The sequence below is a fragment of the Onychostoma macrolepis genome, chromosome 13, assembly GCF_012432095.1.
Source record: "Onychostoma macrolepis isolate SWU-2019 chromosome 13, ASM1243209v1, whole genome shotgun sequence".
In the NCBI taxonomy this organism is placed as follows: Eukaryota; Metazoa; Chordata; class Actinopteri; order Cypriniformes; family Cyprinidae; genus Onychostoma; species Onychostoma macrolepis.
The window spans coordinates 17632317-17656463 of NC_081167.1; the positions used below are offsets into that span (position 1 = coordinate 17632317).

General features: G+C 37.6%; 1 protein-coding gene across 5 annotated transcripts in view; it reads left to right on the plus strand.

Annotated features, from left to right (window-relative positions):
- The window catches only part of rin2a (Ras and Rab interactor 2a), a 35166-nt gene that overhangs the window by 7312 nt on the left and 3707 nt on the right, over nucleotides 1-24147 (plus strand). For 3 of the 5 annotated variants that reach the window (XM_058796247.1, XM_058796245.1, XM_058796246.1), the window contains 7 exons: nucleotides 6061-6159; nucleotides 10255-10343; nucleotides 11869-12067; nucleotides 12165-12273; nucleotides 13425-13497; nucleotides 14321-14412; nucleotides 17461-18720. In XM_058796247.1, coding sequence (XP_058652230.1) covers nucleotides 6061-6159; nucleotides 10255-10343; nucleotides 11869-12067; nucleotides 12165-12273; nucleotides 13425-13497; nucleotides 14321-14412; nucleotides 17461-18720 — 1921 coding nt within the window. Of the gene's footprint in view, nucleotides 1-6060; nucleotides 6160-7033; nucleotides 7096-10254; nucleotides 10344-11868; nucleotides 12068-12164; nucleotides 12274-13424; nucleotides 13498-14320; nucleotides 14413-17460; nucleotides 18721-24147 lie in introns of all 5 variants that reach the window. The other 2 variants (XM_058796248.1, XM_058796249.1) reach the window with 1 other exon arrangement.

Consider the following 24147-nt stretch of genomic DNA (forward strand, 5'->3'; position numbering starts at 1 on the left):
TAAAAACTGTCACTGTCCCGCTGTTCATTGTAATGCTTATATTAAGATGCTTTGCACTCAGAGTTCTAGTTTTGTGTTTACATCAGCCCAGGATAAGAATCCCAGAAATACTGAGTCGTGTCTCACATTCTTGTTATATTTGTTCTCTTTGTTTATGGCTCAGCCCCTTTAATTGCTTGCAAGCTCCATTTCCTGTCAAGCCCTGCCAGGTCTCTCCAGACTACAGAAAATCCTCTCTGCTACCACGCACCTGTTATGTGTGCGTGTGTGTGTAGGACACAGAGACGCTCTGTGCTTCGTAGTTCAGATGTGCCTTTGTGTGGGTCCAAACAGCCCAGCTCAGTGGTCTTTACGTCCAGACACACACACACACACACACACACATATATATATATATATATATATATATATATATATATATATATATATATATACACACACATACATAAACTGGCATGCTGAACCTTTTGTGCAATGGTACAAGCCAGCAAGCAATAACAAATGACCCTGTTTTGATGGAAACAGGATACAAGTTTGCCTCTAGTCTTGTGTTGTTTGCAGTTGTTGACATTTTGGACGGCACACTAACAAATGCTGTTCCTTTCAACTGTAGTTTTCCATGTATCTCAGTGCCGTGACATCCCTATTGAGATGGTAGCGGGCGAGGGAGATAAATGACCAATTGAACTGGACTTTCTCTCTCTGCGTGTCTGCGCTCCACAGTGGCCAGTTAATAACTTAGCCTGTTTATTCTGCCCGTGCTGGCAGTACGAGGGGTTTCCTGTTTACTCACCGAGCCGTATGCATGTGTGCGTTTTGTTGAGTCTTTCAAAAACAGATATAGGCACAGAAACCGGATGATGCAAGGTAAATAACAGCTTGCTTTTTCTGGTTGATATACTGAGCAGGGCTCAACAATGGTTTGTTTGATGTCCTGGGGCCATTGTGAGAGAGTTTCAAGCCAGATGATGGAACTGTCACTTGTTTTGCATCATATGTCATCATTTTACAGCAAACTTCTGTATGTTTATGGATAAAGCTGTGGACTATGCAATGTTGGGAGTGCAAGCAGAAATAAATGTTGTTGTTGAGGCCTGCCGAGGAAAGATGAATGTGTTTTGTGATGCCTCATTACAGCAACAACATGAGGTGAAGCCCCTTCACAGAGAGGAGTAGATTAACATGTCAAACTCAATCCATATCTGTCAGCGCAGGAACAACACTTCACAGGAAATACCTGGAATTCACTCAGATTTCTCTTATACCCCACCTTCATCTCCAGCTATTTCCTGAAAAACCACCATCACAACAGCATAAAAATGTTAAACTCAGTTTTCGATGCTGTATTTTTTCCAAGAAGCTGGGTGGTTGTGAGAGTTGTGCCCTTTGGATTGTGAGGCTTGCCACTGAGCATGACAACTGGTCAGGAAAAGAGAAAAAGAAAGAAAGCTAAGACCTGTGGGATTGATTTGGAAGAGAGAGATTGAGACGATGAAAAAACAAAAGCTGGATAATCGTTCAAAGCCTGATGATTAGTCGATTAATCATTCTAATATTCATTAGGTTATTGGATTATCGTCAATTATCAAAATAATTGCTTGTTGCAGCTCTAGTGGACTATCTATTTAATGTGGTGAAGATTTAGTTTATTTGCATCACAGTTGGGCTTTGTTTCTCTTCTCTAATAATTTTATCATTCAATATTATTATTCAATAATATGTTATCTAAATAATAAAATAATAATTGTATTACTATTAACAATATATTAGCTGTTGATAATGATAATAACATTTTAATACTATTATTAAATCACAAAATAATAATAAATAATGAAGTATATCATCATGAAGTTATCATTATTAAATTATCATTAGAATATTATTTAAAAAAAATTAACAACAGCAATAATAATAATAATACCGTATTGACCCGAATATAAGACAATGTTTTTTTCTTGGAAATACATCTCAAAAAACGCGGTCACCTTATATTCAGGGTCTAGACTTTGACATGTCAATAATACACCCACAACAATAGGTGGCGCCAAAAACGCATAAAACGAGTGTGCCATGAAATACAGGTGCATCTCAATAAATTAGAATGTTGTGGAAATGTTCATTTATTTCAGTAATTCAACTCAAATTGTGAAACTCGTGTATTAAATAAATTCAATGCACACAGACTGAAGTAGTTTAAGTCTTTGGTTCTTTTAATTGTGATGATTTTGGCTCACATTTAACAAAAACCCACCAATTCACTATCTCAACAAATTAGAATATGGTGACATGCCAATCAGCTAATCAACTCAAAACACCTGCAAAGATTTCCTGAGCCTTCAAAATGGTCTCTCAGTTTGGTTCACTAGGCTACACAATCATGGGGAAGACTGCTGATCTGACAGCTGTCCAGAAGACAATCATTGACACCCTTCACAAGGAGGGTAAGCCACAAACATTCATTGCCAATGAAGCTGGCTGTTCACAGAGTGCTGTATCCAAGCATGTTAACAGAAAGTTGAGTGGAAGGAAAATGTTTGGAGGAAAATTATGCAAATGAACCAACCGAGAGAACCACAGCCTTATGAGGATTGTCAAGCAAAATCGATTCAAGAATTTGGGTGAACTTCACAAGGAATGGACTGAGGCTGGTGTCAAGGCATCAAGAGCCACCACACACAGACGTGTCAAGGAATTTGGCTACAGTTGTCCTCTCCTGAACCACAGACAACGCCAGAGGCGTCTTACCTGGGCTAAGGAGAAGAAGAACTGGACTGTTGCCCAGTGGTCCAAAGTCCTCTTTTCAGATGAGAGCAAGTTTTGTATTTCATTTGGAAACCAAGGTCCTAGAGTCTGGAGGAAAGCTGGAGAAGCTCATAGCCCAAGTTGCTTGAAGTCCAGTGTTAAGTTTCCACAGTCTGTGATGATTTGGGGTGCAATGTCATCTGCTGGTGTTGGTCCATTGTGTTTTTTGAAAACCAAAGTCACTGCACCTGTTTACCAAGAAATTTTGGAGCACTTCATGCTTCCTTCTGCTGACCAGCTTTTTAAAGATGCTGATTTCAGTTTCCAGCAGGATTTGGCACCTGCCCACACTGCCAAAAGCACCAAAAGTTGGTTAAATGACCATGGTGTTGGTGTGCTTGACTGGCCAGCAAACTCACCAGACCTGAACCCCATAGAGAATCTACGGGGTATTGTCAAGAGGAAAATGAGAAACAAGAGACCAAAAAATGCAGATGAGCTGAAGGCCACTGTCAAAGAAACCTGGGCTTCCATACCACCTCAGCAGTGCCACAAACTGATCACCTCCATGCCACGCCGAATTGAGGCAGTAATTAAAGCAAAAGTAGCCCCTACCAAGTATTGAGTACATATACAGTAAATGAACATACTTTCCAGAAGGCCAACAATTCACTAAAAATGTTTTTTTATTGGTCTTATGGATTTTTGAGGTGGGTTTTTGTTAAATGTGAGCCAAAATCATCACAATTAAAAGAACCAAAGACTTAAACTACTTCAGTCTGTGTGCATTGAATTTATTTAATACACGAGTTTCACAATTTGAGTTGAATTACTGAAATAAATGAACTTTTCCACGACATTCTAATTTATTGAGATGCACCTGTATGTAATGTAATGTGTGTTGTAAAGATCGCGAGTGAAAACAAAAGAAAAAGAAAAGCTTACAGCGGCACGTGACTGTCATGTTAGCCTGATGGGACCAAACTTCCTCTGTAAGTGATTTTGAAACATAAGGCAGTACCCAGATTTGAAGACTACAATAAGATTTCACTTCTATTATTAATACAATTTTGATAGGCTACTATGAGATGGATAGCCTAAATTTTATATAATTCAGATGGGCTACCTGTTATTTTTATGGTATATCAAAAAGTGTATATTTTTCAGTGTCATTGTTGGTACATTTTACCAGTATTTACCATACTTTCAAAACAAAAATTAAAATAGGAAAAATATGCAATATGAAAATAATTTCAGAAAAAATGTGTTTTACAGAGGGAAAAAAAAAACAAGATTTGGTTTTCAAAAAGGCCTTTTCCAAAAGGTACATCTGGAAAAAGGGGGGTCGTCTTATATTCGAGTCAATACGGTACTTTATTGTTTTGTAGATGGATCTTGAGTCTAATACAGTCCAATGAATGAATAGCTAGGCTATTAGTATTATTAATCTTAAAAAGATACAAACTACATGACAAAAAAAAGAAGATAAAAGACTGGAAAAATACATAAAAGAATAAAGGAAAGCAAGACAAAAGAATAAGAAAAGATACATTTAAGTGCTAAAATAGATCAATTTAAACAACTGTGAACAGATACATTTTGAATATGTAAAGAGGTGTTGTTTCACGGACATGGGGGAGGGAATTCCAGGCTTTGTTCTACTGAAGGACCTTCCACCCAGAGGACAGTCTGAACTTAGTGCTGATAAATTGGCTCTGGAGGACACAAGAGTCCATAGCGATATGTGCAGAAGAAAGCAATGGTTTGGGGGGAGATGCTGGCTCTTTTCAAAGCTCCTGGTGGTCACATCAAAGCCTTTGTGAGCTGAGCTGCACATGTTTGCCATGATTTCCTTTACAGTGTCAGCACCAAGACAGCAGCTTTGTGTTAGCTCAACACATAAATTCAACCAGTGAAAAAAGGCTTTGTGTTTCGTTTGTCGATGGTAAGAGCGGAGTCAGGTTGACACTGCAAGACTGTGCTGTCTGTGGAGGAAAAAGCTGTTGTGCATAACTCAGACAGCTGTGCTGGATCAAAGGTTTCTGGGTGTTGGGAATCTGCAGCATCTGGAAGTGGGTCAGCGCTGGCTCTTGCTCCAGCTGATGACAATCTTCTACAGCAAAGGAGAGAGACGCTTGCTCATCGTGAACAAAGTGACCTGCAGAGGCAGAATTGGGTGCTGTGGCTGTTTAAATAGCTGTATTGTTTACCATTTCTCTGGCAGGATGTATTAATGCAGCTTACTTTTGCATTGAATGTTAAAGAGATTTCATAAATGTTTTGAAGTCAAAAAATGTTGTGTACAATACAAAAAGCTCCTTCAGCCTTTAATCACTTCAGCCCATTCATGGTTTGAACCCATTATACCTAAGTTGTAAAGAGAGCTTTGTGAGAGCTTTCTGACCCTCCATAGGGCCTGGGAAATTTCAGTTACATTGTTGGTTATGCAGGGTCAGAAAGCTCTCGGATTTCATTAAAAGTATCTTCATTTGTGTTCCAAAGATGAACAAAGATCTTAAAGATTTGAAATGACATGAGGGTGAGTAATTAATGATGGGTAAACTATCCCATACAGCTATGAGGAGCAGGACATTCCAGGGGTTTCTTTTTTGTGCATGGAGCTGGTTTTGATTCTTACCTGAGCTGAGCAGTGCATTCACAGCTGATTAAGTGTGCATTAGAATGCTGTAGGTTCCTCTACCTTCCCTCTTCCACCACCCTTTCTCACAGCTTGACCTTTGCCCTGGTTTTGTCTCTGCCAGTCTCCCAGCTGATCCCCCTCCCTGTATTATGCCTCAGGCTGTTTTGAAAACTTCTTTACAAAAGTGGGTGAACAAAAGATTTAAACTCAGACTGTCGTCTCTATTTGCTTTACCAGTTCTCCCATGATCTCTAAGCAAATGTACTGTGTAAATTGTTTTAGCTAACGTATTCAAATATATTTGAATACGTTAGCTAAAACAATTTACACAATATACAGTAATTATTATTTACCATGTTAAATTCATAGCCCTGACTGTAACAGATAATATTGGCTGCACATCTTCTTATGCGCAATCTATGACAAGATGTGTTTGAGCATGTGACTGTGTGTATGTATAAGACAGTATTGTGTATGGAGTAGTTCAAGTTAATTCATCTGGCAGGAAATGAGCCGAATGAGAAGAGGGCATTTAATGAACTTCAGAGTGTGCCTAAGGTGCATGTATTGCAGGCCCCTGCTGTAAGTCTTGTATGCTCATTTCTCTGGCCTATCCGTGTGGAATGGGTTGAGATTTCCTCTTCCTGGGCTTCAAGTTATGTGTCTGTGATCCACAGAGACCCAGCCTGACACAGAAGAGCTGCGTACACCCAACCATGTCTACAGAGATGATGATGCAGTCCTGCCTCATGGACCGGAGCAGCAGCTTTTTTAAGGTGAGACACATCGGCATCGGTCTCCTGAGCTTTGCCTTTTTTTCTGTATGTGTCTGTCTGCATGTTCTGGATGTAGATTTGCATGTGCTCTGTTATCGTCACGTGAGCTTCTCTAACAGAGCCTCACATACTAAAAAGCTACACAGGTTTGGAACGATGTGGCTAAATGTTGACATTTACATTTTTGGATAAACTGTCCTTTTATGGTTCATCTCAGTTGATCCAAATTTGTTAATGCTAAATACAGTTGTTGCTAAATGTTTTGTGATCCAATCACTGAAACCACATTCAGAGGTAGACAGAAACACATGTGAATACATGGCCTAAGTCATGATTGAACGGCACTATAGTTTACATTTTACACAGTAATGTGTCAATAATGATGCGAAAGGAATAAATGACGCACGAGAAAAACAACTTCACTCAAGGAGCTTGCTTTCAGTATGCGTCCTACTTTAGAGCCAGACAAGAGCGCAGGTTTGTCAGGGCCTCTGGAGACCCAGTGGAATGCCGCTCTGTCTGTTCACTGTGCCGGCGCTAAAGCTGCAGAGCTTAAGAGGTTCTCAGAGGATGATAGATGCAGTTGTTATCTCTGCAAGCTATTCTTCCAACAAACATAAAGAGTTTTTGTGTGAATGTTTATGTAATTATTTCAGGGTGACCTTACTAGTCCCTCCAGCATGTGTTGTGATTATTTCATGCAGGGGGAAGTTGTAGTTGCAAGTGCAAGCTGTGTTACATGTAAACAATCAGATGCAGCCAAAGACAAATAAATCAGGCTTTCGCGCTGACACTAACCGGCCGTGATGAATGCATGATAAGATTATGAGTGTCAGTGAACAAAAATTTATATTCCTCCTTGTTTCCTTAACAGAAAACACTCCCGTAACATCTCTCCTCTGTCATCAGTTTTAGATGATCCTACAGTGGAATGTGGTGAGCGGATTTTACCTTTGTCATCTATTAAAGGAACAGTTCATCAAAAAATGTACTCGCCCTCATGTTGTTCCAAACATGTATGACTTTCTTGTTTCCGTGGAGGACAGGTGGTGAATTTTCAAAGGATATCCTGGTTGCTCTTTTCCAAATAATGAAATATGGAATAGAATACTGGCAAGAAGACTTAGCCATATAGAAAACTTTTATGATATTAGGAATGCACAATATCACATTCTTGTTGATACCAGTTCCTGTTATGGCTAATAATTGATAAATGGCTCACATACAAAATAAATCACTATAATCAGTTGTTTTAAATGCTACAAGTGAATGCAGGCATTACAGCAATATAATGTACAGTATGAAAAATAGATATTCATTCAGATATTTGCTAAACATAATGTTCAACCGTGTCATTTAATTATTAGTGATTTTAAAGATCAACTTTAGTGAGTGTCAGATGATGAAAGGAGTAAACAAAATCTAAAAAAAGTTATTCTATTATATCCAATATAAATATGATACAACAAATTAAATAAATTCACTGATATTGGCTGATAAACAGCTTGTAAACTTTTCATTTAAATTTAGACCATTTTTATTTAAATATTAATAGAATATAAATTAAAATACTAAAATGAAGATGTACAATATTAAATCAGAATTATATTTTTGAGTTTATTTGTTAGAAATACCAGAGGTACATATCAGCTTAGATAGCAGGCCCTTCAAATAATATCTCGACAAAGGGGAGCTAGTTGAGAACCACTGCTGTTTAATTATATGGAAAAGAGTGGCTAAGATGTTCCTTAAAATTTAAACTTTAAATGTTTTATTCCACACAATAAATATAAGGATTTGGAATAGTGTGAGGGTGTGTAAATGTTGACAGAATGTTGCTTTTTGAGTGAACAGTCCCTTTAATTGAATAACTCTGCTGCTGTCACTTTGAGTGTTTATAATTCGAACACTCCTCTCAGTGTTAGGGCTGTGTTTGGCTGAAACAAGTGTGCTAGTAAAATGTCAGCACATAGTTTCCTAGAGTCTTGGCTGCTTTGTATGCTGTGAATGACTTTACCTCACGGCTGGTTAAAGAGAGGCACAGATGACTGCAGCATTTGGCAGAGTTCTTGATCTTGCCAGTCTCCAGAACACCAGCCAGCACCTCACAGGCATCAGAATTTCCTAACAAATGTCCAGCCTGCGAAAATGCACTTTTTATTTTGCTTCATCACCTCTTTTAATGGCTCATCAGTAAAGCTGAAGTCATTTTCTGCTTCTGTATGAATTCATCAACGCGAGCAGAATGATTTTTATATCAGATCTCTTTCTGTCTCGGCAAATGAAAGTGTAAATGATAGGTGGTTCTGTTGTCATCATTCTGGCCGACATTATAATGACACAATAATTTGCTTTGTTCTTATAAATCTGTTGAAAATGTATCATCTGTTTTTCTCTGTCAGTGTCCAATAGGATTATACAATCTCATTTATATATTTTCCCCTTGCTGGCATAGTTGCTTTTTTTTTGTCTAAAATTAAGAACTGATTTTTTGAAATATGCATTTTATTTCCCCCCCTATGATCTGGTGAAACCAGGCAAAACTTGTATTTTTGTACAGGTGGCAAAAATCTCGAATAAATAAAGAAATAAATAGATAGATAAATGCATAAATAATATTACATTAATAAAAAAAAATACTCTTAATAAAGGTTTGTGGCCTGTAAAAGATTTGAATTTTTTTAAGTGTCTTATGTTTACAAAGACTGCATTTATTTGATTAAAATACAGTAAAACAGTAAATATATTAAGTATTTGGAAAGTGTGATACGTTTTTCATAGTTCTTTGATTAATAGAAAGTTGAAAAAAACAGCATTTATTTAAAATATAAATATTTTGCAACAATGTATACGTCTTTATTGTCATTTTATCAATTTAATGCATCCTTGCTGAATAAAAGTATTCATTTCTAAAAAAGAAGAAGAAAAAAAAAAACACCCACCCCAAAATTTTGAATGGCACTGTACACACAAAAAATAATATATTCTTTATGTGTTATTTTATGATTGTATATGTTCCTAGACAAAATGCAAAAGTGAGTGTTAGTATTTACACTTGTAAATACTCTGCTATTTAGGTCACGGTGACAAGTTCAAGGATAAGTTCATGCATGCCTGTTTCTAATATTTAGATGGTAAGCTTAAAATTGTTTTGAGGCATTTCTTGCCTGACTCACACGTGGAGCACAATGAGCCATATCCAGCCATTGCAGTGAGCCAGTTTATTTTATGTTGGTTTGATAATTCTTGACCTTTCAAGTGTCTAGCTCATTCAGCAATAATCCTACAGCGTTTTGGTGCGACTGAAGCCCTTTCGAGTCTTTACAGAGTGCTTTTCTTGGCTGTGAGCTGGATTTTGAAAAGAGCCAAGAGTTGGTGTGTAATTGTGGTTTGCTGACTAAGTCTGAGATGAAGTTCGAGAAATACCTCATGACTATAAGCGGAAAATGCTGGCTCAGATAAAAAAGAAATGCAACAGAAAGTGTGGACGGGTCTTTACTTGTCTGGTTTATGAAATCTCGACTTTTGTGCATAACAGTGGTAGTGCTTAACTGGAATTTCTGCAGGATAAAAAAGTTTACAAATTAAAAAAGGGAGAGAGAAAAAATAACAACCTGCCCCCTGCTGGCCATCAGGAGAAATACAGATATATGAAAAATATACAACCAGTTTTGCCAAGTGCACTTACCCTTACTGACCTAAAATCACCATGATTCATGTCTGATTTAAGCCGTTAGCAATGAAGCATCAGCAATTATTAGTATCCCGCCTTAAACAGAATATTTTTTATCCTTTCGATGTTGTGTATTTTCATTTACAGTGGCCACGGTTCAGTGTTTCATCTAGGAATAATCAAAGGAAATGTACAGACAGCGTGCTTTGATGTCTTTGTCTGAATTGTTCTCACTGTTAGCTGTTGAAAGGAAACGGACGCAGTTGCTGCCTCACTGGGAATCATTTCATGATGACTAACTCCAGACACAGCCACTTCCCATTCGTACAAAACTTCAATGACACACAGCACACATTCAGAATGTCTCGAGATTTCCTGCTCTTTACGCTTGTATTGTGTTTTCTGTGTGTGTGTGACTACAGCTGATTGACACGTTCTCCACGGAGATCTCAGAGCTAAAGCAGGAGATGGTTCAGCCAGCCAGAGAGCCGGAGACAGAGATCTTACAGGGGTGAGTCCTTCCTTCATCACTGTCATCCTCCTCCTCACTGGCATTAATAGGTTATATTACATTTACATTTAGTAATTTAGCACACGCTTTTATCCAAAGCGACTTACAAATGAGGACAATATTACATGGTGTTGTATATGTTCTCAATTGCACAGTGGGATTAGAAGGTGTGAGACAATATTGAAAATGTAACTTTCATATAGTTTCAATTAAAAAAAAAGATTAAAAATGTAAACTAGGCAATATTTTGAAAGTGTAATAGAGTTATAGCTTTATCTGGCATTAAAATGGGACAGGAAAAGTATTTTTATCATTTAAAAAAAAATCTGTATAGATTTATGTAGTCCGTCAGTATTCAGTATCACAAGTATCGGGTTTAAGATGAATTCTCAGTGTTTGTTTTTGTACTTCCCGTGTTCTCCAGCAGGTGGAGCATGTCTTATTTTTGAGCCCTAGGACATTCAATGCTTTTGCAATACCTCATTTCCATGAAATTTAAAGAAAGTGAGAGGAACAATAAATTCAGGTGTTTCACAATCAGCTTTCAGAAGTTTGAAAACAGCTTAACCAAAACAAGCTTCAGTCTCTTAATATTTTTTTTTCCTCATTTGATGTCCCTGAATTTGTAATGAGACAATTAACAAACATTTCTAACATTCATAAACATAACTTCTTGCTATGTATAATAAAATAGTTCTGTAATTTAGGTCTAGTACTGACAGATCAGTGTGGGTTTGGAAAGTAGGAGGAGGTCTTACTTCCTTCTAATCTGTAAAGAGTCCCAAGTGGGCTGTGACTTGGCTAATTAAAAATGTAGACCACAATAAACAAAATAATTATAATGAATGACCAATATTTGATTTAATTATTAGATAAATTAACTCATATCAGTCAATTAGCAGGTTCACATTAACAGGTTCACATTAGTTTGTGATGTTTCACTTCAGTAGTGTGACTGACAGTTACAAAATTACAAATGTATGCATTGTATGCAGATTTATTAACCAGTGAACACTATTTTTTTTAAGAAATTAATATTTTTAATCAGCAAGGATGCATTAAATTGAACAAAAATGACAGTAAAGACATTTAAAAATGTTACAAAAGATTTCTTTCAACTGAACTTAAACTACCTATTCATCAAATTATCCTGAAAAAAAGTATATAATTTTCACAGAAATATTTTTTACATTGATAATAATAGGAAATGTTTCTTGAGTACTAAATCAGTGTATTCATCATGTGACGGAGGAATAGAAAAGAATAAATTACATTTTAAAATATATTAACACAGAAAACAGTTCATTTCAATTGTAAAAATATTTCCCTACATAGCTGTTATCGGTAGTAGTCTGGGATTCTTACAGGTTGAGGGTCTTAATTAGGTGGTCTGCAATTTTTCTTTTAATGTTAAAAGTGATCTGCCACCTGAAAACATTTGACTACCACTGCTTTAAACCAAGTGTGGTTTTGATCTTGTGTTGTTGTGAAATAAAGGTTTCTCTTTCTATGTATATATCTGTAGTCTGGAAGGAGAGGTCAGCGGTCTTTTCCTTCAATCTTCTGCCTGTGCTGGTACACCTGGAGTGAGGGATTCTGGATATGACTCTCTACGCAGACACATGAGCATCCTGGACAGACTGATGCAGACACACTCTGTATGGTTGCTACTGTCTCTCAGCGATGAGGAAGCCAGACGCATTCTGCAGCCGCAGCCGGCAGGGGTAATGACAACAGCCACCTTGCTTCACAACAATAGGTTCTTCTGTTATTTATGTTTTATCATGGCCAGTGCATTTTATTTGTTTTTGTTCTGTCTAGAGTTTTGTGGTGAGGAGGTGTTATAAACTGCAGAAAAAGGTGATTTCCCTACGTATGGACAGTGACACTCTGATTGTTCGGGACTTCCCAGTTAAAGAGAGCCAGTATAGTAAGTGATATACTAAGTGTATTTCCATTAGAAGACCATTAATAGTATGCGTATCTGCGTCATCTTTTCCCACTTCCTCTTGCTTTTATTTTTTGGTTGTTTTTCACTTGTCCATTTCCTGTCAAATTTTTTGGAATAGCCATGCCCGTGAGTCTCATCAGAGTAAAGTCTGACATAGTAGTAAACTATGTTTGTCTTTGTTTGTTTGTTTGATGTTTTAGCTTAATTTATGTTTTTTGTTATTCTGTCAAAGACACATTTCATGTTACAGAGCCATAAGTGCGCTGTGGTACTGAATATCAGTATGATATATATGTAGTGTCATATACAGTACACAGCATACTGTACACTACCGTTCAAAAGTTCGGAGTCAGTATGTTTTTTGTTTTTTTTAATAAAATTAATTAATATTCAGCGAGATGCATTAAATTGATCAAAAGTGACATTTTTTATTTATAAAGTTACAAAAGAGTTCAAATTCAAATCAATTCTGTTTTTATGTGAACATTCTATTCATCAAAGAATTCTGAAAAAAAAGTATCATTGTTTCCACAAACATATTGAGCAGCACAACTTCATTTAAATTGCAATATTATATTTCACAATATTACTCTTTTTGCTTGTATTTTGATCAAATAAGAAGAAGAGGAAGAGGAATTTCCTACCACAAATGTTTGAATGGTAGTATACATATTTAATGTCTGAAAGAGAAAATATGGAAAAAATGTATTTGGTTGGAAACAGAACTTTTATGAAATGTATGAATCGTTCATAACTCTATATATTTCATGAGTGAGGCCCAGTGAAACTAGAAGTACTTGTATGGCTCAAGCTCCAGTTGTGCTATGCTGTTATTCTACTCAAATTAAATCAGTTCACTGTTTTATCTCCGTCAACACACTTCACGCACTCTGCTTCATTCCCATCTCTCTGTTTTTCTCTCTGTCTTTGTCTGTCACTTTCTGAAAATGCAGTAATGCAGTAAGTGGGTCAGATCCTGTGCGACTTGTGTGAAGGATGTTTAAATGTTCAAATTTGGCTCTGTTTACTTTTCCCTAAGAGAGAGACTGTTAGGTCATTTCAGTTTTTCCAATAGCAATTCCTGTGGTGTGTAACTTACTGTGGTGTGTGTGTGTGTGTCTTTATTACAGCTTTTTCTCTGGAGGGCTCAGGGATCAGCTTTGCAGACCTCTTTCGACTGGTGGCTTTCTGCTGTATCAGCAGGTAAAATTATCCCTCAAAAAAAAAACTAAAACGGCTTGTTTAGTTTCTAAGATTATTCACTGGTCTATTATATACTTATAAATGGGTGGACAGTGCCTTTATGCTTTGTTGGTGTAGATATTAATCATTTATAAGAATTATTGCTTTATCCTTAAGAAAGTCTAAACTGGTGAAGACTCAACTAGTAATGATTACACAAGCATAGATCCCAGACTCAGCCCAAAACAACAATATTAACTCAACCAATGGAGTGAATTTGAGGTGGAAATTCTCCCATCACCTTTCAGAAAATCTCCTGAAGTTCTCCGAATAAACCAATAGGTTTGTGGTAAAGTAAAACCAGATGATGCTGTTTCAGCTGCATTCCAGTGCTGAAGACCAACACGGATAATAACAGGAAGGAAGGGTCTGAGTAGAGTGGTCTCTTTTTGCTTGTAAAAAGACAATGTAGTCAAAGTTATTCTGTCTTAACCTGTTTACATAGTTAGAGTTCACCCATATAGAGTTCTGTAACGAAGAGGTTTGTGAGACGTAACAAATCCATGCAAGGTCTGTGTCAGTGCCACGCAGAAAAGTCAGTGGATAAACAGCCCTCTCTCTGCCAAACTCAACCACATGCTCAGATTAACAGCTATTTCTCTCTCTTTCTCTCTCTCTGAGTCTGACTCATTCTTTCTTTCATTCTCTCCACGAGTGCACACAACAACTCTCAGCCCGGATATTCTTGCTGTTTAGTTTTTAGTATTTGTTGTCACTCTAACAGTCTTTTGAAGCATTTTTGTAATGTTTTTAGCGCTTCTCAACATTCATCTGTCCTCTTTAGGGACGTTCTGCCCTTCACACTGAAGCTGCCCGAGGCCATCGCAGCTGCAAAGACCCCTAAAGATCTGGAGGAGGTGGCTCAGTTAGGAAGAGGTGAGTTTTCTTCCCCATGCATGAATGTTTGCTTTCCAGAGTTTTACTGAGCTTAACTGCTGACTACTAACTACTCCTAACTTTTTATGTGTTTATTGTATGTCTGTGTGACTGGGTTTAATAGTGTGTGTGTGTGTGTGTGTGTGTGTACTGTAAACCTAATGCAGATGTTGTTTGCATTTCATTTTAAATTCAGGTCAGAGTTTTATTGGCATATCAAAGTTTATTCGTTGTTGAGCATTCAGCAGTTTGACATGGTTGAAGCATTCTAACTCTAAAACATTAAGACAAAATGCACAGCATATACTGTATATGCAGAAAGGATACATATTTTAAAATTCTTGCCCATAATGATAAATTTCTAATTATTTTCATGTTGGCCAATAACCAATTAATGGCCAATATTAAAATTCTGTACTGTTTTTTTTAATGTATGCTCTTTTTGACTTTTGCTCCAGATTCAATTTAACAGTTATTAGATTTAAGTGAGTGTTAACATCAAAGGAAATCTAAATGTAATTTTAGGAAATTAGTATGAACAATTACATATCTAATATAGGCCGATATCCATCATGATATCCGTATTTTGTGCATCCCTAATAAACAGTATTGGAGTGACCAACTAAGAGAAGGTAACAAATTCAACATCATTTTGCACATAGTGTGTCTTTCCATCTTTTTGATTGTTTTTAAGTCTTAAAGCCTGAGACCTGCAGGCTGTATGTAGACATGCTGATGAACATGTTGAATTTGTAGTGCGACAACATCCGGCATGTTGTGAAGAACATAAGTCAGGCATGTCCTGGAGCATTGACTATACAGGTGTTACTGTGCCAGCAAACACACGACAACATTCGACACGTGGCATTTAACAAACAGCTCATGTGGCCGACAGATGATGAGATGTTGACTAGGTGAAATTGACCACAGATGTGTTTGACGCTAGTAAATGTCTCTGTCAAACAGAGATCTGCCTGTGTGCTTTGTGTCTGATTCAGACTACATGTTGTAACTTTGCACCTTACTTGACGTATGTGAGGTACAACATTCCTGTACTGAGACACATGAAATCTTAAATACGAAACTGTTGTGGTTATGTTTCTCAGCAGAGATTATGAGGTTCATTATCAAAGAAAATTATCCCTGTAGCTTTATTTAATTATATGGTGGAATGGTTTGATTTGAGGTAAAAAGCTCCAGATTTTATTTTAAAAAGACCTTTTTCATATATCAGAGTCTGAAACAAGTAGGCCTAAATGACTTGTTTAGGGACATGTTTTAATCTAAGAGTTGTTGTTGAGAAATAGCTTTGAAACAGGATGATCTTTTAGTTTGGTGAAATGACATACTTGAAATCTCAGAGGGGAACATATTTTCCTCTGGAAGACCAGGCAGTCTGAATGGGATAGGTGAGACAGATAGTGAGTCTTGGCAGTTAGTGTATCTTCTCTTTTAAAGAATGCCACCTGTAATAATACGGTTAGACAATAATGAATGCTGAAATTGCAGTGCAGAGTAAAGTTGAGAGCAGTGACGGGTGTGGTACCTCCATACTAGGATCATTTCCAAGAGAAACTCCACCAAGACAAAATTCCAGCTGTTCATTGACTGACTATAATGACTGGGATAATGGGGGTGAACTGAGGACAAGAGAATAGTTGAGAATAGCAGCAAATGTGACTGAAGCTGTAAAACAAAGTTTGTTTACAGAGAGTGAAAGAAAAAACGAGAGAGAGTAGATAAAAGAATAGTACAATTGTAAACACAGGTGCAGGTTTCCAGTTATTCCACTGATTCCAACTGATCCGAGTGATTCAAATGCTTCCCGCTCTTATCTCAGGTGGCATCAGTTAAGAGATGGCTGAGACTTATCCAGAAAAAAACAAAAAAACAAAAACAAGTTTTATAGTGATCAGATTTCCTGTCGCACCTATATTGTATGTATATGTTGTAACTTTCTTGGCAATTTTGGTATTGCAGCACTGTCAATTACTATTATTATTCATGTGCCACTGGGACACTGGGCCAGTAATTAAATCTTTGACAATTTCATCTGCTGTTATGAGACCAGTTTTGTTCTAAATTTAATTGGCAAATATTTCACTTTACCTTAAAAACATATTAAATTATGCATCATCCTGTACATGCTAAACTTTATTCCAAAAATGCTACAATTTATTAGTAAATGAATTCATACTTCCCCTGTTCTTCATTGATTTTTATATCTTTTATATTTGATATCTATAGTTATAGTGTTGATTCCCAAAAACTGGAACATGATCAAAGTAAAAGGTATTCATTTTCTGAAAATACAAGATCACATAACAAAGAAAAGTAATTCTCTTGTATAAGGGGTGGAGTTTAGTATGAAGGAGTGCGCTGTAAGAAAGGAGGAACAGAGAGCTCCAGTGCCTGTCCTCTTCCCACCTCCTCATCAGCATGCATGACTCACACCATTCACTGTGTGGGTATCAGCACTACTCTACCACTCACAACTCAGACAGCAGAGTCGCTGCATGAAGTGTAGACGTGTAAACTTTTGTGCTCAAACTATTTACAAGCAGTCTGAAGAGAAGACTTGATGATTAGTAGCGTAAGTTTCATTCTCCTGTTCTTGTCTTATTTGTTTCATGATTTTTTTTTGTTCACGTCAATTTTTTTCCCCTTAGATTCTGTCATGGAATTTTGTGGTTTTGTGTTTGTGCACACTATTATGTTAGTGTTTGCAGTATGCCAGTGCTTGAACCCTTTCAGAAGCATTATCTAGAGTGTCTGCTGATATTCTTCAGCTTTTCTGTCAATCACTTGAAATTGTAGCTTGATATCTGGAATTCTCTGAAATGACTTCCTCTTTTATTTGTTTGTTCTGTTATACTCTTCTGTGATTGTGTGAAAAGTATGATTCAGCTGTCTTATTGTTAAATGCCTTCTTAGTTGAGCAGAATTTCAATATATTGATTTTTTTTTTTTAAATCCAAATTTAATGTGTATGTTTTTGTTTTTGTTTTTGTTTTTTTAATGGAGCCTCATTGTGTTGTTTTCATGCAGGTTTCTGGGACTCTGAACTGTGCAATAAGAGGAAGTCTTCTGTGTCTGGGGAGACTGTGTGTGAAATTTCACAACAGAGACTAAAACAGTGGTTATCCCCAAGAGTTCCGGCCATCCCATTCACACGGACCCCTTCTGAACTTGAATGCAGTCAATCCAACGGAGCGCTGTGCTTCATCAATCCCCTCTTCCTGCAGACACACCAAACTAACCCTTCACCTAAAAAGCAAGAATCATCCCCGGGCAACACAGATCTCCAGAACAGGGAAGACAGCATCTTTTGCCGTGCAAAAAGCACGCAAAACAAATCACACGCAAGTGTGAGTAGATCCAAGAGCGAGAGATCCCCGCCACCTCGGCCCCCACCTCCCCGCTTTGCCTCCGACAGACCTGCAGTTCTTCGTAAACAGAAGACCATGCCTGAGACGGTCTGTTGGATCAAAACGCCTCAGGAAAAGAGCAGCCTGCTGGGGAGGTTGGGATCATCTTTCAGTTCCTTGTCACCCTCATCCTCCCCACCCAAAAAGTTCAGTAAACCCATCCTGGTGCCCTCATCCCGCAGTAAGAATTCCTCCAGTCTGCTCGATGCAGACGGTCTCCGCTGCCACATGGCCCTGGATGACCAGACCATTGAGGAAGCCGTGTCTTGGAGCTTGGCCAAGCTGTCCTCACGTAACTCCACCGCCCTGGAGAACGGCAGCCCCGTGGATGAGCGCTGCTCCACCGGACGAGAGCGTCTGAGCGACATCAGCATCTCCACCTCGTCCTCAGACTCTCTCGACTTCACCCACAGCTTCTCGCTGCCCATGGAGGCCAGTCCCTCCAGAACCGAGCGGCCCACTGGTGACAGCAGCCTGGAGGAGGAAGAAGAGGAAGAAGATGATGGCATCAACTTGGAGAGCGACCAGGAGGTGCCACCACCCTTCAAGTCAAAGAAGCAGAATGGCGCTGGTACGTTCGTGCTGCCGCGTGCACTGAGAGGACAATTGCGCAAGATGAGCAGTGTTCTCAATTCTTTGATGACGCCCGAGAAGAGAGCCATTCGGAAGATTGTCGAGCAATCCAGGGATAAAGGGACTTACTTTGGCTGCCTGGTGCAGGACTACGTGAGCTTCTTGCAGGAGAACCGCTGCTGCCACACATCAGGCTTTGACCTGCTGCAGACTCTCAGGCAGTTCATGACTCAGATGAAGTCCTACCTGCTGCAGAGCTCAGAGCTTGACCCGCCAATTGAGTCTCTTATCCCAGAGGATCAAATCGGTAAGGCTTCCTTCCTTCAGTAAAACTGTTCCATGCTAAGAAAGGGAAATTGAATTGTTGCTCTGGTGCCAATAATTATACAAAGGAAGTAGGGGTATGCAACATGTATTGTCTATGATAATAGGTGTTTTAATGATGTGCAAGCTTACATTATCAAGTATATCATATGTTTAGGGCATCAGCTATATGTACAAGACTGTAGCTGCAAACTGTCCATCTAAGTTGTTTTAATGAAAGGCAACTAATGAAATACCTAGCTGAATCAAGTTCCAGTGAGCAGTAAGCACTGATGTGATTTTGTCTAGTCTCATGAGCATATTACGTCATTCTTGCAGTGGTACCTTTGGCCCTGTCCCAAATGCCACCATAAGCACTTGCGGCCTTCTTCCGAGTCCACACTTTGTGTTGTAATCCTTCATATATTGTAGAATAGTAGTCTGTTGTGGAGCCTGCAGAAGTGTGCGTTTAGGCTGCAAAAGGGTGAGCTTTGTGGTCTCAAAATTACAAATGGGACATTTTGCAGTCTCATGGACTTCACAAGCATGCAGCGGCCATCGCAAGAGCACAAGTTCACATCAAATGTGCCATTTGGGGCTGAGCCAGTGAGTACTAAACACACTAAATTGACACTTTTCTGCAGTATTAAGGCACTTAATGATCTTGTCAATGTTAATTAACTTAATGCAGAGGAATTAATATTTGCACTGACCTTTGGTAAACAGACATTTTAACAGACATTTTAACTGTTAAACAGGTTAATACAGCTATAATGCAATTACTAAGGACACAGCTCATATTCTATAAACTGTGTACAATGGGATTGCCAACATATTCGTTACCCTGTGGCCCACTGCTCACAGCACAACAAATATGACCTTTTTTCCTAGCTACAAATGGAAGACTCCAAATAAAAAAATAAAAAATTGGAAACATTTTAATAATATATATGAAGCAACAACAAATGTGAAAGGGAAATATTTATAATTAGAATGCCAAAATTATGTGTTTACTGCCTTTTGACACCATTGTACCACTGCAAACTAAAAAATATGTTTGGAAACCAACAAATACACCATGAGAAATGAATGCTGAGGGTTAAACTTGTGAGTGTGTGTGCATGAGACAAAACTCTCGTGCCCATTTATCTCGGCCTGGAGGCATTTTACTCAGCGTGAGCGGCACACACAAGACACATTGAGCTGAGATGTACACTGGCATATTCATGTGTGGGCCGAGATCCATTAGTATGGCTTTGTATAACTGGCCACACGTCTTTCACAGTCAGTAACACGCAATTATATACTTTATACAATGACACACTAACTGCAAAAAGCCTAGTAGATATACATGCTAAAGCAGTTTAGTTATCATGAAATTTGTTCAAGTTAACATGGATAGTATGTTGGATGATTTTCAGCCCAGCTGGATTTTGTTTTGGTTCTCCAGGAAATTTGCATCATCCATTGCCCTGAGCATCCTCCTCCTCCTCTTCGTCTCTCTCTCACGAGTTGTAAACAAAGTCCAGCTCTGCTATGTGTTCTGAGGAACAGATCACTTTCCAGATGTTCCCAGAACGAACTTCAGCCAAACGACCCAGTGTCTCCAATATAGCTCTTCTACGATCCACCGTAACCCCTCCTGCTTGTTGATTCAGGCATTGAGTATGTGGGTGTTAGGCAAGAATGTAGAGAAAAAGGCTCTTGTTCAGAGATCCTAACCTGATGCAGCTGCCTATGTGTACTGGCAGGTTTTGTTATGTTTGTGTTGTGTTTAAACAAGCCCAGCACAATAAAGGCAGTAGCTATGAGATTATGCTGCCATAAAGAGAAATCCTATTCTGTGACTTCTGACTTCTGAGCTTGAATGCACAGTAATGACCTTTGACATTAATGTCACCTTCTATTTTTAAATAGCGATAAGTCAGTGTTCCAGCTCGCTTCACTCATTTTTGAGTCATAACAGGATTAAGACACTCTGTTTTATCGAGATTTGCCTGGAAAGACTCATTGTTGCTCATTCAGGCCAAGGATTTTTGTTGTTGTTGTTGTGCCTCGGCTCTATTCTGAGTGCTACCTTAAAAACACGTCTGAGAGTAGAGATTCATTTTGAAGTTATCATTCGTTTTCCTGAAAGACTTCATTTATTTGGATGGGTCAATAGACTATGAGGGGGATTTTATTTGCTCTGTTTGTCTGGTTTAGTTTGTGTGTGCCTTTTGTTCTGTGCTGTGACGTACTTTGTGGCCTTGTCTCCTAACTCAAGCACTAGCGTGTACTTCTTGTGTGGGAAGCATCAGTGGATTCACTTCTCCTGTCATTGTGGCTTTATTTTCCAGCCTGCAGTGTAGACATGGAGCGTGAGAGACAGAAAGAGCACTATGTAGAAGCTGAGGACGACAGGAGATTGTTTTGAGGGGAAGTTAACAAGCCTTGGAAGATAGCCTTTCAAGTAGAGGTGGCCTTGACGGATGAGTGTTTCTAATTTGAGCCACATTCCTGTAAACATTCCTGTCGCCATCACCGCTGTGGTTTCCTGTTGTCCTGATGTCCAATGACATCCTTATTAAGGGCCGAAGTTACTAAATAATACAAACTAAAAAGACAGTATAAATTATAAAATATTTTTAAAAATCTAATAAATTACTTTATTATGCTATTTAAGTAAATTGTGCTGTGCAGCAAACATTTAATTCGTCACCTCTGTTTTATGTAAATAAGGTAAAAAATTCAAAAGTTAGGTTTAAAAGTCTGTCTGGCACAACTGACATTATATTATAGCGTTAAAGTAGGCAATAAATGAAATTATATTTAAAAGCGATGTTTGATTTTTCTGATTGTACATGTCACTGCTTGTTTATAAAATGAAGTAGAGTTAATAACAGGCATGTGTGTATATATATATATATATATATATATATATATATATATATTAGTGTTGTCACGGTACCAAAATTTCAGTATTCGGTACCAATACCAGTGAAAATCCACGGTTCTCGGTACCAATTTCGGTACCAAAGCAAAACACAAAAACATGCTAATTGAAAAACACACAATTTTTAATAATAAATCAAATAAAAATAAAATGTACAAAAAATCAATGCCATTCTTTATACTTATTTAAAATTGTGTTTCAAGTTTTTCCGAAAGTAATAAAAAAATTCATATTTGAATCGACTTTTGCGACTTAATATTTACAGATACTAATCCATATCGCGATTTGATTTAAGTGTAATGACCTACTTTTGATTAATTCATCCAAATTTTGACAAATTCCATGACATTCCGTGTTAAACTGTAAATTCCGTTTTTAAAGCTGGACTCCCGAGATTCTGTCTGCGTTTTCTGCATCGTGGAAATCATAGGGCCATACGCGTCAAGAACCGGGTTGACTGGGTACTTGGTACCATTGGTACTTCAAAAAACCTGGTACCGTGACGTTTTCATTTTTTTGTATATATATATATATATATATATATATGACACACTGTAGTCTAGAGCATTAAATATATTACATTTCAAATGGAAATTACATAAATATCAAATTAAATCAAATAAAATATTCTATTACAGAAATAACATCTGTACCCCTCCCAAGTCCTTTGCTTCCACTGCATCTGCGGTTCTTCCACCGAATAAAGCTCTTAAGTGGAACAGCAAACCAGCTCAGTTCCTGTAAATCTTTGACTTTGTGCCGCCCTTCATTAGCAGAGCTCTCTGCATCGCTCACAAAAGTGAGAGAAGCCTTGCTTATTTACCGAGCTGTCCGCTCTCTCTTGGGACTGACAACCATGTAAATACATTTTGCAACTCAGCTGAATCTGTTAAAGTGATGTCAGACTCAAGAGCTGAAGTCTGACCTCTAGAAAACCCTGATGTAAGGCACAATGACTATGACTGGCTATTTATTAGTTATGCTTTTGATGGATCATTTCTTGTAAATGGAGTGGGAGTATCGGTAGCCTTGACCGGTTGAAGCTGCTGTTGTTGTGCACACTAGTTGATAACATTTGGCCCCATTGTGAGGACTGCCAACAAGCAGCCTGTGTGTGTTTTTACACTTTACTTTAAGATGATTTGCATGGCAAAAACGGGTTTAGTTTACTTAATTTCTTAAAACAGGTTTGCCAAGCTGTTACAGTCACAAGCAGTTGAGTCATCCTGACACACATGATTAAGACGATTACCATAAGATAAATGAAGTGTAAACTGTCATGTTACAAGTTGATTCGAAATCATCTAGCATTTTGTGGATATCATGCACAATGATTTCCTGGGAAAAAAATCATTATGCTATTTATATTAGCTTAAAAACATATGGTATAGAATTACTGTAAATTGTTTTACACTTGTTCACTGTAATGAATTTATATTTGTAATAGACCAAAATAGGAAAGCAAACATAAATTGTATTAGTGTGATTTACTATTATATATTTAAAAAAGTATAAAGTGCTGCCAAAGCGTGCATGCGTGTGTGTTGTCAGAGCACTTATTATGATGGTGTTGCTTTCCTCAGTGTTCCAGTGTGCTGACAGAAGCAGTGCTGTCAGCAGTTTCCAAAGCCCGATTAAACATTACATTCTGCTCTTCAGATCAGATGATTTTAGTTACGCATACACTTCTTCTAATTTATAGATGATTTTACAGTTTAGGTATCATTTCAAGCCCTGCTTGCACAATCAAAGTTACAAGACAAAACCTGTTGCATTGAGACATATGTGAGCATACTAGAGACACTTGTGCTGTCAGGAGACATTTTGTAAATGTCGAAGAGTTTTGGAAAAGCAGGTGTAAAAATACTATGAGCAGGTATTCCCCTTTAAAGCAGGAAATGGAACAAACCACGTCATAGATCCCAGTCAATATACTCATGGTCACAGTCCTTTCATTCACAAATAGACTTGCCCACAGACTTTTTCTCTGTTCCTCTGCCTTCTATAGTTACTATGTCTGTTTTCAGAGTTCACCAAAACAAATTCCAAATCATATGTGGCGTAATGTCTATAAAAATGTAATTTGGATATTTTTTTAATCATGCTGGATAACATGATCATCAGGTTTATTTAAATTAGTATGATTTCTGGTTCCTTGCTAAAGAAAATACTTTTATAGCAAGAATCCATTTAATTGGAAATACTTTTAAAAATCAATTTTTGAAAAAAAAAAAATCAATTTTTATATATTTGGTATTTTTATTTAAAATGCTTTTATAGCAAGAATTAGAATGATTTTTGAAGGATTATGTGACACTCATGTGAAAATTCAGAAATAAATTGCTTTTTAAAATATATTAAATTACAAAACATGTTAAACTGTGATGTTTCCCAATATTGCTATATTTTTGAACAAATAAATGCAGCCTTAGATTTATACAATATTCACAAAACAAAACAAAACTCCATTAACTGCATTTAGCTTTAACCTGTTAC